This window comes from Pristis pectinata, chromosome 11 (assembly GCF_009764475.1).
Source record: "Pristis pectinata isolate sPriPec2 chromosome 11, sPriPec2.1.pri, whole genome shotgun sequence".
Classification (NCBI taxonomy): domain Eukaryota; kingdom Metazoa; phylum Chordata; class Chondrichthyes; order Rhinopristiformes; family Pristidae; genus Pristis; species Pristis pectinata.
Genome location: NC_067415.1, coordinates 39,193,263 through 39,206,974, shown reverse-complemented (window position 1 = coordinate 39,206,974; position 13,712 = coordinate 39,193,263). Strand labels below are relative to the sequence as shown.

The 13,712-nt window shown below is 38.0% G+C and overlaps 1 protein-coding gene across 1 annotated transcript in view; it reads right to left on the bottom strand.

The window, feature by feature from the left end:
- LOC127575837 (E3 ubiquitin-protein ligase RNF149-like) overlaps positions 1 to 13,712 on the bottom strand; it is a 40,626-nt gene that overhangs the window by 18,618 nt on the left and 8,296 nt on the right. Inside the window, exon 3 of the mRNA XM_052026004.1 lies at positions 1,066 to 1,316. Coding sequence (XP_051881964.1) covers positions 1,066 to 1,316 — 251 coding nt within the window. The remainder of the gene's footprint in view (positions 1 to 1,065; positions 1,317 to 13,712) is intronic.

Here is a 13,712-nt window from a genome sequence, read left to right as displayed (position 1 = left end):
TTGTGGGAAACTGTAACATAATTAAACAAACCTCAGTTTCAAGTTCTTTCTGAATCACTGCAGTTTGGATGAAATTTCAAGGCATTCAACATTTTACAGTGATATTAATACATAATAAAGCTCCAAAATACCAAAAACAATTAGTGAACAGACTCTCCCCCTAAGAAAAAGTAAATTAAATTTTTAAATTGCTGTAAAGAAAGCCACGCTAAAGCTAAAAATAAATCAAAAATTAGAAGCTGTCAAAGACCATATTTGCACAGCATTTGGCAGGTGCATCATAGCACTGAAACTCAAATGCAGTTTATTCACCCTCTGTGCTTTACAAGAGAAAGGAGGAAGGAAATTTCAAAATTTAATTTAGAATCATCAGCAAATGGCTCAATATCATGATAAACACAAAATGTGCAATTCCATTCACATTTCTTTGATAATACAGTAAGCCAGGCCCACATAGAACAAGACCTAGACAACATTCAGGTCTGGGTTGTTAAGAGTTAAATTGTATTCTTTTAACACAATGAGCATTTCTAGTAAAAAACGTCTAACTACCTCCCCTCAACATTCAATAGTTTTATCATCAAATCCCCACCTTTAAATACCAAGGGGGCACCATTGACCAGAAACTTAAGTTGACCAGTTACGTAAATGCTGTGGCTACAGAAGCATGCCTGTAGCTCTGTATCCAAGTTTCTCACCTTCTGAGTTACAAAAGCTTTTCTTTAAAGATATGTCAGAACATTCTACGTGTATGTGGACGAGTTCAGCTCCAATTCTCAGAAAATGAACAAGCAACAGTGTAAACATTTAGTTGATTGGCACCTAATCCTCAGCCTGAACATTCATCCCCTCAATCACCAATGCAATATGTACTAGCTACAAAAAGCAGTGCAGTAACTCACCAAGCTTCAACATTAAAATAAAAATCTGAGAACAGTAACCATCAGGAGTATCACTAACCAGAGTGATTTTTTACTTAAACACATATGAAACCAAAAGCTAAATATTTTAGTGAATTAAAATGGATTTTTAAAATACTTTCAGTTATAATACATGAAAATTTACCTGGCTTGAAAAGGGTGATCCTGCATACAGAAATCTCTGAATGTAGTAGAAGATGAGCCAAGCCAAGGAGATGATCATCATCGTTATGAAAGCAATAATAACGAACACAACTGACTGAGAACTCATCCACTCCTCTACATGGCGGGAACCAACAGTTATGGACATTATCACTGGGATACCCCGACGGACTAATTCCAGTATTTCCAAACCCTTTGAATTGCCGATCATGATAGCAACAATATTTCTAGTTCCTGAAAATAAAGAACAGAATAAATATTGATGACAGATACTATCGAAATACAAGACCAGGATAAAAGAAAGTGACTCAACTCAAAGAAACCTAGATGAGAACAGAGAAAACACATTAACAACATTAAACATGGTTTCCGTCAAAGCTGATGCATTTGCTAACATGACAAACTTCTGTTATGAATAACACAGCAAAAAAAGTTATGGCTTGGAAGTGAGACTCTAGCTTAAGATTCTTACCATCATAAACAGGAACTAATCACTTGCATACCCCACCAGCTCTGGCTGTGTACAACCAGCATGTAGCATTGGAGAACTGCATTGCAGGAACTGAAAGTAATAGAAAGTTTTAAAACACCTAGAATGGATGAAAGTTGCTGGGGATGTAGCAGAAATGCACCAATGTTTTTAAAACTGAAAGAACAGTCATAGAAGGATAATTATCACCTTTTAATAACACAGTCTTAAAGCATACCTAAAAGGGAGGAAGATCTGGCACATGCACCCAAAGAGGGAAGTACGACTTCGCAACAAAGCCAAAAACACTAGGTTTTAATAAGTCAACCTATAGCACTCTGGAACAAATTGCCCAAAAGGAGCGACTATGAGCACCGATGGGAGAGAGCTGCAATGTGGAGAGACAACCAAGTGTCATCTTTGACTCTAAGATTACACAACTGTGCTGCAATAAATTCAAAACATACCAGAGGTACCATGATAAAACAATGTAATGGTCCACGTCGTTCCTTGGGGACTATTATACCTCACCTTTTAAAACTATAGCTTCACAAGTCATCCTTTGAAATACACTCTAGATAAGTGGGTCATTATCTTGGCACATCATAATTTATCATGCCCAGTTTTTCTGTGCAATAACTAGCCTGCAGAACTTTAAAACCCCTTCCTACTCAGTTGACTAGGCTGAAGAGCAAATTAAATCAGCTCTCCAAAGTTGCCAACATCAGAGGGCTGATGGGAGATGACAAGATTGAATAGTTGGCAGCTTACTGGGTGCATACCTATACAGTTGTCATGGCATTCCTCTGAAGCAGCAGCACTTTGCCTTATTTTCAGCTAATCCACCACAATAACAGAGCAGCTGAACATTAACAAAGGTGACGATGGAGGAGTTGAAACACAGAAGGAATATAAAAAGAATCTCTGGTGAACTATGATAATTAAGATTAGAAGTAGTAGAGCACAAAAGCACAGCAGTCACTGAAGCCTGATCCCGCTTAGCTTTCTTGCATCTCAACTTTCTTAAATCATGTTATTTTTCTTACTACTAACACTGCATTATCTTTTTTCCTGTCTGAATTTTAGTGTTAAAGAAATGTATGTGGCATGGCACGATTCACTGCAGGGGAAGAGAAATGGTAGAGCAGGGGGTGGGCTAGAATAATGGTAGCTTGCCAGCAGAAGAGTAATCTTAGCTGCAGAACTGAGGGATTCAAGCATCAAACCTGCAATGATACCCTGGACTCAGTTTCCAAGGATGTCAAGGAACAGATCTCTCCAACTTGGAAGTCTATAATCCTTATATACACGGTTAGAAAGGCTGTTCCAACAAAACCTCTAGATATGGGACTGAGCTGGTCCAGTGACCATGAGTCTTTGTGGATGAAAGAATTAGTTATCCATTCTCCATATTAGTCCACCTTTTGGTGGACTGGACATGGATGCAAAAAAGAGCAGCTTATTTCAAGGGGATGGCCCTGGATTCTATTCACTTTTAAATTACGCAAACTGCATTATTATTTTTATTTCAATTACAATTTACGGGCTTCAGGTTGGTAACTAGTCATAGTTCATAGTTCAAAGGGTATCTCAGGTTCTCCAGAATTCATCCAAGTGTCTGGATAGTCAATTAAATAATGGTAGCACATACAACCGTCTTGTAGTAGCTTCCAGATATCTGAATAATATGTTCCTTATAGTCACATACAATCTAGACCCCTACTGAATAGAATCTTCCCATTCATGATAAATGCATTATTGCAAGCAACTTTATGGGTTGCCTCTAGTGCAAGGGTTTCACACTGAAAAAGTGAAGAGCCACAGTTTGCTGCTGCTTTCAGGTAACTTGATTTCTCTACGTCAGTCATCCATCAGTGATATTAGCTCAGCTTGCTTTTCTCCCCCTCTAAGAGTGGGTGACATGCCTAGCCTAACCTGCCAGGCACATCCTCCTGCTCTGCATTTTGCAACTCCCACATTCTTTTGCCTATGTTCTACTCTCTAACTGCTTTCATTCACTCATTAACCAGACAACTTTGTTTACATGGTCACCCCAGTTTTACCCTATCAGAGACATTCCCCTCCCCTACTATCCCTGCAGCTTTACAAGCTTCTTGTCTCATTTCCAACAAAGAGTTTTTGATCTGAAACGTTAACTCTGTTTCTCTTTCCACAGATGCAGCCTGTCCTGCTAAGTATTTCTAGCATGTTCTACTTTTATTTTAGATTTCCAGCACTTGATTTTTTTTTTGATTTTCAAATACTGAAGCTCATTTCCTGTTGGATCATAAAAATGAGCTGAAAGTGGGGCCATTTAGTTCCAAAAGTTTATTCGGCCATTCCTGAAATCATGGATGACCTTCTATCTCAACTCCACATGTCCATCCTATCTCCATTTCCCTCAGTCTGATGAGGAAATTGGTAGTTTCTTATCCCAACACATAGCCCTTCCATCCATCAAGCCTTTTAAGAATTATGTGCTTCAATATCACCTCCTATTCCTCCAAACTCAAGAATATAAGTTCATTCTACCTATTATCTCCTCAATGATCAACTCAGATGAGTGCACTGTCCAATCTAGTAAGCCAAAGTTGCACCCTCTCTAAGATATTTATTTTCCTTCTCAACCAAAGCATCAGTAACTGATTGATCCAACAGATATCACCCAAGGAAGCTTGAAAGGAGGCCATTTGCTAAGAGGTTCAAGGCAACAATGACCTCTGTACCCGCAGGAAGAGAAGTTTTCCTTGTCCAAGATAAAGTCTGCAAGAAAATTATAGGAAGATGGTCCTTTTTGGGCCATTTCCTCTGGTAAAATGTAAGTAGAACCAGATTTTTTAGTCATTTCAAGTAACCAGTAGAATCTGATTATTTTCATTCTTGGATAAAGGCAAAAGGAATTAGGAGAGGCAGCTTGTTGCAGTTATAGTTGAACTAGTCCCGGCACTTCCCTGAGGAACTTCTCCAGCTTAGTCCTCCCATGGGCAAGAAAATCCACATGTCCTTTCAACTGACAAAGAAAGGAGTTCTGAAATTCTCACCCTACACAAACCCACTTTTCTCTTTTCCTCTTTCCACGTCTCAAACACCACCCTCTGCTCTATCTTTTTGGTCATCAATCCTAATGTTCTGTTACATTAAAAAGGAGTATATGAATGGCCATTTTTGTTATTGTTCCTACTAGATCAGGATGCTTAAATATGAATTTGAACTTCCCACAATAATGAGAAAAACAAAGTGAAACACAAAAAAATGATAAGTAAACCCAATCTCAATGTTCCAAAACATATCAACTTTCTCTCAAAGCCCAGGATATCAGTTTCAAACACGCCAGATTTTATTTACTTGCCTACAGCAATGGCATTGCTTTCTTGCAGCAAACAAAGAGCTTGGGTATGCCTCACCCATCATAATTTTAATAAGCTTGCACTGAACCAACATCAACTCCCTTAATCAGCAATAATGCTCTCAATTGCAAACACTGTGCTCCATACTACCATTGGGCAAATACAAGGTGCACTCTGGAAATATCCTGATTCCTACTCTTGCCACTATCCTCCCAACTTCAACTTAGGCAACATTCAGATGGAATTAAATGGGTTAACAATACTGCAAATGTTCAGGAATGGATTAACATACTCATACATCACTCCATCTATCATCAGGATGGCCTAAAGTACATTCCAAGGTTAACAATAAAACAAACTGCAACACAGCAGATTTGTCAAACCAAAAGCAAGGCAATAACCATTGTTCAATATAACAATGTAGCATAATAAGGATTTACATTCATAATACAAGTACAGCTCAGGAAAATTCATTTGCCCAAAATACTTGGTTTCTTTGCAAAATATTTTTGGAATTCCTATTTGTGCACAATTGTAAAGAGCCAGTGTTCAAAATTAAAAGGAAAAAGGCATTGATCTGAACTGTCGTCATTTACATTTCAGAAATGTATACTTACCTATTTTGCCTTCTTTCTAGTAAGCAAAGCCATTCCACAATTTCTCCAAGACTACAAATTCAAACAAATATATCTGAACTCCATCTCATCTCCAGTTCTCACCACAAGAACACACCCTATTCAACAATTCTATTCCAACCAAACTTTTAGTCATACAACTTTCCTTCCTAGTCTGTTTTAGTTGATATTGTTAAATGGTATCCACTCCTTGGGAACTATTACATCATCTTGCCCCACTTTCAATTCTGCCATTATTACCCTCTTAAAAATCCCAGATCATGCAAACTGCTGCCCAATATCCATCTTCACTCTCTTCTCCAAAGTCTGTGAACATACCTACCTATCCCCTGATTGCACCTTGAATCCCTATAATAAGCTGAATGGCCCCATCAGAACTTTGAAACAGTCATTATCAAAGTAGGATGACACTATTTTCAATATTTTAAGTGAAAACTACCCATTTTCATTCTTCTTGACCTTAGCCACAAGGTTGAGTGCACCATCCTCCTCCAAACCTTCCATGTTATTCAGCTGGGTGAAAGTGCCCTCACACAGCTACCAAATGTGTGCATTGGGTTTTCTTCTGACCCTCACACTGCTACCTTGAGAAACCCCAAGAAGTTCATCCTCTTCTCTTTCCCTTTTACAGACTACCCCTTGACAACATCTAAATCATATCAGGCTCTACATGTTCACTAACGCCATTCAGTTCAATCTCACCATCAACTCTTCCACTGTCTCCAGTTTTTCCTCTCTTCTCATTAACCACCACAAATATTGAAGTAGTGTTCAGTTTTGAACCTTCATGCTTGGTAACACCTCAATTTCAAAATTCTCATCTTTATTTTCAAGTCCTTCCTCTGCCTCATCCCTTTTCCATCTCTGTAATATCCTACAAACCTTTAAGATCTGTGTTCCTCCAATTCTACCCACTTGCATTTTCATGACTTCCAACCACAGCCAATTGTTCAGCTTCCTCTCTACCACCTCTTCTCCTTCAGGATATTTCTTTGACCCCATCCTCCCCCATGCCCCCCCTCACCAATCGACATTGTCCTATTACCTCATTCTGTGGCTCAGCATATATAAAAAAAACTTCAATTTGTATCACTTGTGAAACACCTAGTGCCGCTTTCTACATTAAAGATGCTTTATCAAATCAAGTTGGCGTCTCCATGAACCAAACGACTTGCAAGGTACAGCATATGTTAAATAAGAGAATATTTATACAATGCTTTAGCATCCCTTGTCACATATCCCAGCTGAAAATCTTACTTCCATTCAATGGCTAGTGACTAACCAGTATCCAATGTGTTCTATATTTTTAATATTCACTATAAACACAAACTGTATTAAAATAGACACCATTTATCCACACTTCAGTGCAATATTTTTATTATCTCCTCCTACATTGATTCTTTTAGATTTTTCTTGCTTTTTATTTGTTGTTGAAACTTTTTCCATTTCCCCTGCTCTCTACTATTTTCCTGTTTTCTCAGATCCAGGAACTCTGAACTCTTAAGACAATGCCTCACACAGAAGCCAAGAGAAATCATCCAGATAATTTTATTCAGCAATTTCAGAAGCTCGTTAGGCATACAAAACTGGAAGTAATTATAAATGAAAGCAAAATAGTCCATTCACATCTTTCAGATATTCCACCAATTTTATGTTTGTTTATTTCAGATTTCCAGTATCCATGACATTGTTTTTGTTCTGCTAAAATAATTATAGCTGTCTGGAGTTTTTCCTCTCTGTATTTGATTGGAAATGCAGCAGTTTGGAGAACCACGCCCAAAACCCAACATGTAAATTTGTTTTCCAGACTGGCTTACAACTATGACAGGTGGAAGAAACAACTCTTAAAATAAGGGCTTTATATCATGAGAGCAATATATTTATAGGTGGGATGAGCATTTAATTACATGATGTCATGACAGTGCCTTAACTACAGCATGTGGGGCTCTATAATGTATTTGTAGAATAATTCATTATAATAAATTGCATCAATTTTGGACAGGTACAAGAATTTAAGTCAGGCCTCAGAATGTGTTCAGGATGCAAGGAAGAGATTATTTCTGATGTGACAATTCCTTTCCTACCACAGATGCTGCTCGAGCCGCTGAGTTCTTCCAGCAGATTGTTTGCTGCTGAGAGATTATTTCCTAGTTTAAACTATTTTGGTTACACATACAGGTTTAAGAGAAGAACAGCTTTAGGAATGATCTGATCAGGGTTAGTAAGTCATGATGGGGGCAAGATTTTGTTTTTTTAAATCAACTTTTAATTGACATGGTTGGGAAAGGATCAGCAGTCATTTTAACACCTATTAAATGGCAGAATCAGACTAGGTGATAGCAGGGTATTCTTTCACAGGGACTAGAGAACCTGCAAAACAGGTTTTCAGCTTGGATGAACAATTAATTCCTTCAAGCGAAAGCTAGACCAAAAAAAGAAATCAGATGATTCCATTGTTGATTAAGGTTGTCTCCTGGGCTCATTTTGACTGTATAATTGAGCAGGAGAGAAGCTTTTCCCCCCCCCCCCCCCAGATTCCATCCCACCTGTTCCCAACTTAAACAGAACTGCTGTTTTGTTCTTTCCTCCCTTCATACCACCCCCACTTCCTCTGTCCAAAAATCTGTCACTTCTGACACCTTTGCTATTTCTGACAAAAATCAGAACTGATTTGCTGGTTCCCTTTCAAACGGGGCTGCCATTTCTAGAACCTTTTAAATCATAAAAGCAAAAACAGGTTGGAGAAAGACTAAGGGTAGGCAGCACAAAAAAAATAAGCTTGCTCATAGTGACATAATTATTCCCAGCAGGAATAGAAATGATTAGATAAATCCCATATTAAATACATTTCAAGTGGAAATGATGAGTTAATTTTACCCATATAATTTGTATTATGTAATTAACCTCCACTCACTGCACATTACTGAGAAAAAAAAAGTCCTTTTATTGAGAGATTTTACTGGATGTTTTGGCACGAGTTCTATTTGCTCTAGTTTGCAGCAGCTTTTTTTAAAAAATAAAATGAAACCAGGTAAATGGATATTATCCGATTTGCTTTTTGCTGACTACATAAACTAGTTGCTGTAAAATAAACTGCTTGGCTGTAAATCCTGACTGGTACCCAATTTAGTGCATGGAACAATGGAGTCAATAGATACCCACTATATTAAAAAAATTACAAAGTTATAAAAGGCTCTGGTGCATATGTGCATTTCCTTCCATCACAACATAAAAATATTTTTGTTCTGCTTGTATTTATTGGGCCCACACCTCAAGTTGATCAAAAATTTCACTCTAAATCTGATGAAAACCATATTCAAAATATTGCCACACTCTATAAAAGATTTAGTGTTTTGATGGCTACCTAATAACTTATCATGAAAATGTTAATTTAATGACATCCAGAAACCATATGATCCATTTCTGTTTCAACATTAATATTCACATACGTTACTCAATCGTAGACACTTTGGATAAGGGGCAGTTGTTAAAATATTGCACTGGTAATCTAGAGTTTGAAATAAGAAGTCAGAGCTTATCCTATAGCCGTGAAATTTGAATTCAATTTAAAAAACCCACTGGATTGTTGTAAAGATGTTCTGGTTCAATAATGTCCCCCATGGGGGAAATTTACCACCTTTGCCCAATCTGGCTGATGTGCGATTCCAGACCCATAATGTAGATGATTTTTGAATGGTTTCTGAAATGGCCTAGCAATCCACTCAGTTTAAGGGTAATTAGAGATGGGCAATAAATGGATGGCCTTGCCAGTAACACCCAGTTTCTAAGAAAAATGAATAAATCAAAGATCAGTAACAATGGTTTAGAAACAAGTAAAGCTTCAACAATGAATATTCAAGCTAATAATTAAGTAAATGAAATAAATTCTTTAACTCAATATTTTCTAGAACTTTAATGATATAGGTTAAAATGTTGTCTTGATAATAAGAAGCAAATAGTGATAAATAGAAATGGTTCTGGTTCGGAAGAGTTTTGTTTTCCTGTTATTCCTATTTCTGGGAAAAAGCAAAAGGCTGGAAATACTCAGCAGGTCAGGCAGCATCCCTGAAGAGATTTAATATTTCAGGTCAATGACTTCAGTGGTATTTCTGGGAATTCTCCAAAATTTATACTAATCAGCAAAGTTCTGAGCAAACTTCAGGAAAAGAAGCTTTATATTAAGCTCTCTACAAAACTTCAAAAAAATAGTTTGGTACCTAATTTTCTACCTCCCCCTCTATATGGTCTCCAAGCCTAGCTTCCCATTCATTCATACTCTGATAGAGCTTCAAACCATCTGGATCAAATCTTCATGAAACTTCATCAGTCTTTCAAAGCCACCTCAAAGTCCTTACTTATTGCAGTGAGTTCCCCCTAATCCTTCTACTATCAGTTATTGTGTGAGAAATACATTGGTTATTTTACCAAAAGAGATTTTACAAACATTGATGCTGAGTAGACTTAAAGCAGTGATTTGGATTAGTAATTGGCAACAAAATGACAAACAGGTTTTAAATACACAAAGAGAGGTTACATTCAACGTGAACTAGGACACACATACACAATGCATAATGTCCATTCACAGGAATTGCAGAGAGATAGGGATTACAAACTATTCACCAAATATAACTGGTAAGCAGAAACTAACAACAAAGCCCATTGAGCAATCAGAGGCTTCATAAAAGGCATTTAACTGCAAAAAAAAAAAATGGTGCAAAAAACTTACTGATAAAACCACATACGGCATATTCCATATTATTCTTGGCATTCTTCTTTTAAAAACCTGCTGATAGTGTAGAAACACTGGGCCTTATCTTCTGATGGGGACATTGCACCTTGGAAGTATAATGGATTGAAGGCATATCTGCCTGAGCAGGAGGACCAAACTCCTACCCATACTTTCACCCATAGTTGTTAGCATGCCCTACATCAGCTTTTGTTCACACTGACAGATGGTCAGAGAATTAGATCAGCTTCATGTCACTACAAAGGATAAGACCGTCTGGCAAGGGTCCTTTAAGCTTATGCTGTCAATCGAGCAAGTGGGTCATGTGGTGAATGTAATCTATCCTATTTGATCAAAAAGGTCCATATGTCCCCCTATTAACCTTATTCTTAAAGATCACTTTTCAGGCATCAAGCTGCCTAACACATTAATCTGTTTTTGCCATATTTAAGTTCCTTGTGCTTCTTTTTACAGTTAACCACATTCCAAGTTTCATACCAAGTGCAGATTATGTGACTGCTTTGCTGAGCATCTGCGCTCTGTCCACAATGGCCATCTGGAGCTCCTGGTTGCAAGCCATTTTAATTCCTCTTCCTATTCCCACATCAACCCGTCTGTCCTTGGCCTCCTCCACTTCCAGGGTGAGGTCAAACGCAAACTAGAAGAAAAGCATCTCATATTCCACTAGGGTAGTCTACAACCTGATGGCATGAACATTGAATTCTCCAATTTCAAGTAACACACTCCCCCGTCTCTTTCTGATCTACTCAAGTCCTCAAACACACTCCCCCCCCCCCCCAATAACCCCACCCTCGGCCCTCTATCACCCAGTTTCTTCCCCCTTCTCCCACCTACTCCATCTGCCCTTCACCTACACATTCCTCCCACTCAGTCCCCTCACCCCTCCTCCTCAAGGTTCCCATCTCTCCCCTATTTTATTCCACTCCACCTTCCATTATTTTTATAATCTGCAGCCCTTTGTCATTTCTACATCATCTCCCAACCTCTGTCACTATAACCACCCTTCCTGACTCCATCTGCCAATCCTCCCCTCCTCACCTGGATCCAACTATCGCTTGCCAGCACTTGCCTCATCCCTCCCCCTCACCTCTTTATACTGGCTATCTCCACTCTACCCTTTCAGTGGGGGTGGAGGGTCTCAACCCAAAATCTCGACTGTTCATTTTCCTCCACAGATGCTCCCTGAGCCACTGAGTTCCTCCAGCAGCTCATTTTTTTGTTCCAGGTTTCAGCATTTGTAGCCTCGTGTCTCCAAGTATATAATTTATAAATTTAATTTGTGGTTTGTCTTATACCACAAAACTTTGTTAAAAAGAAAAATGCAAACATCACTGACTCCTGGAAATTAATATAACATTCTACCAACAGGAACCATTATTTTTAATTCTGCTTGAGCCACACACTCCTTGATCTCATTTGCTTTCATAATCCACAAGCACCATTATTAATTGCCTTTTGAAAACCTATATATAATCTTTTCTTGTTAGGCAGTCCCCTGATAACTTGTTTCTACTCCAATTCTATGGGTTCAGAGATGGCTAATGAGGCTAATGCAGGAACTGCAGATGTTTCCACAGATGGGGCAAGTGGGTGGGCAGTTCGTGAGATGGCACACTCCTTCCACTGCTTATGCAGGGCTTCTGTGTGCTCCTGATGCCTGATCTCATGGTTGTCAATGGACCCTCAAAGTGATCATGGGCAAGAAGTTCCCTGTAGTTGGTATGGGGATATTGCACTTCAAGGAAGTCTTGAGCACATCCTTGAGTTTTCTTTTTCTATCCATCTGGTAATCTCAGAAATCTGGGTTTAGGAACTTGAATTATATGGCCAGCTGAACATAGCAGAGAGTAATTAGGGCTTCAGTGATGGGAAGCTTACCTTGGGAGAGGACCCCCAGACAGCAATCCTGATATTTTTTCCAGCCTTTGGTAAACTAAGTGAAAGGATATTTGAAGATCAAGATCTGGCATAAGACTCATGGTCTACCAGGCACCAGTGAGCCCTGCCTTCCTATATATTTCTAAGACCTGGTCTGCCTACTACAAGCACCTCAAGGCACTGGAAGATGACCAAATTTTGTATTAATGGTGTTAATGTAAAATAATAGCTTTTATCAAGTTTAGAGACACAACCACAAAGAACATAATCTAAACCACATGGATATTAGAAAAAGAGATCAAGTGGTTAGTCAAAAGTTTTTGGTAGAGTCTTAAAGAAAAAAAAACAAATTCCAGAGCATAGGATTAGGTAGCTGTCAAATGTCAAAAGGAATGATGCACAAGAGGTTTTAGTCAGGGGAACTGGGAAGGTTTCAAGGCCACTGAAGGATTCAGTGCAAAAGGAAAATACCACGAAGGGATCCAAACAGAAGGATTAAAGTATTAAACCCGATGCTTGGGGAAATGGATGTCAATGGAGGAAAGCATAGATTCCGGTCAATGTATAGATTAGAAGATGAACAACAAAGCTTTGGATTAACCGACTTTTATGGAGGGTGCAGAATAAAGGTCACTGTAGTTACAAAAATTATATGGTTAGATTTCACCAAGGCTAGTTCTTGCTGAATCTCATGCTCTTTTATTTTATCCTTGGTGCTGAATTCTCAAAGAGTCATTGGTTCAGAGAGACATATAGCATGGAAAAAGGTCCTTCAGCCCACCAAGTCCACACTAACCTTCAACCACCTACTTACACTAATTCTACATTAATTCTACTTTTTTTTCCTCTTTTTCAATATTTTTATTAATTCCAAATAAAAAATACAAAGTTCATGAAACAAAGGAAAAAACAAAATGTTACATAATAGATTGTATTTAATCACACTTGAAATCACAATATTCCATTAATAAACAAAAATGATAACATTAATAAATTGGAATAATTTTATTATAACAAAAAAATCTAACCCCACTACCAAAACAGAAGCTGTTTGGTAAAAAGACAAAAAAAACACCCTAAAGTCATAATAATATTGGCCAATATCGGTACTTAAAGCACCAAATCAGTGGTTTTGAAAGTAGTTCAAAAGAGGTCCCCATAATATTTGAAAGTTCAGAGTAGATCCAGAAATAGAGCAATGGATCTTCTCTAAATTTAGATATCGCATAACATCCCGTAACCATAGAACATGAATGGGAGGAGTAGTTTCCTTCCATTTAAGCAATACAGCCTTCCTGGCTATAAGAGAATTAAAGGCCAGTAAGTTGGAAGTCTCCAGAATTATATCTTTCTCTCCAATCCCAAATAATGCAGTTAAAGGATTTGGCTTAAAATTTATTTTAAAAAGCACAGAAAAGGTTTGAAATACCTCTATCCAGTATTTTTCCAGACTCAGACATGACCAAAACATATGAATTCAAGAAGCCTCTCCATTATTGCATTTGTCACAATAAGGAGATGTATCAGAATAGAAACGCAATAATTTGACTTTGG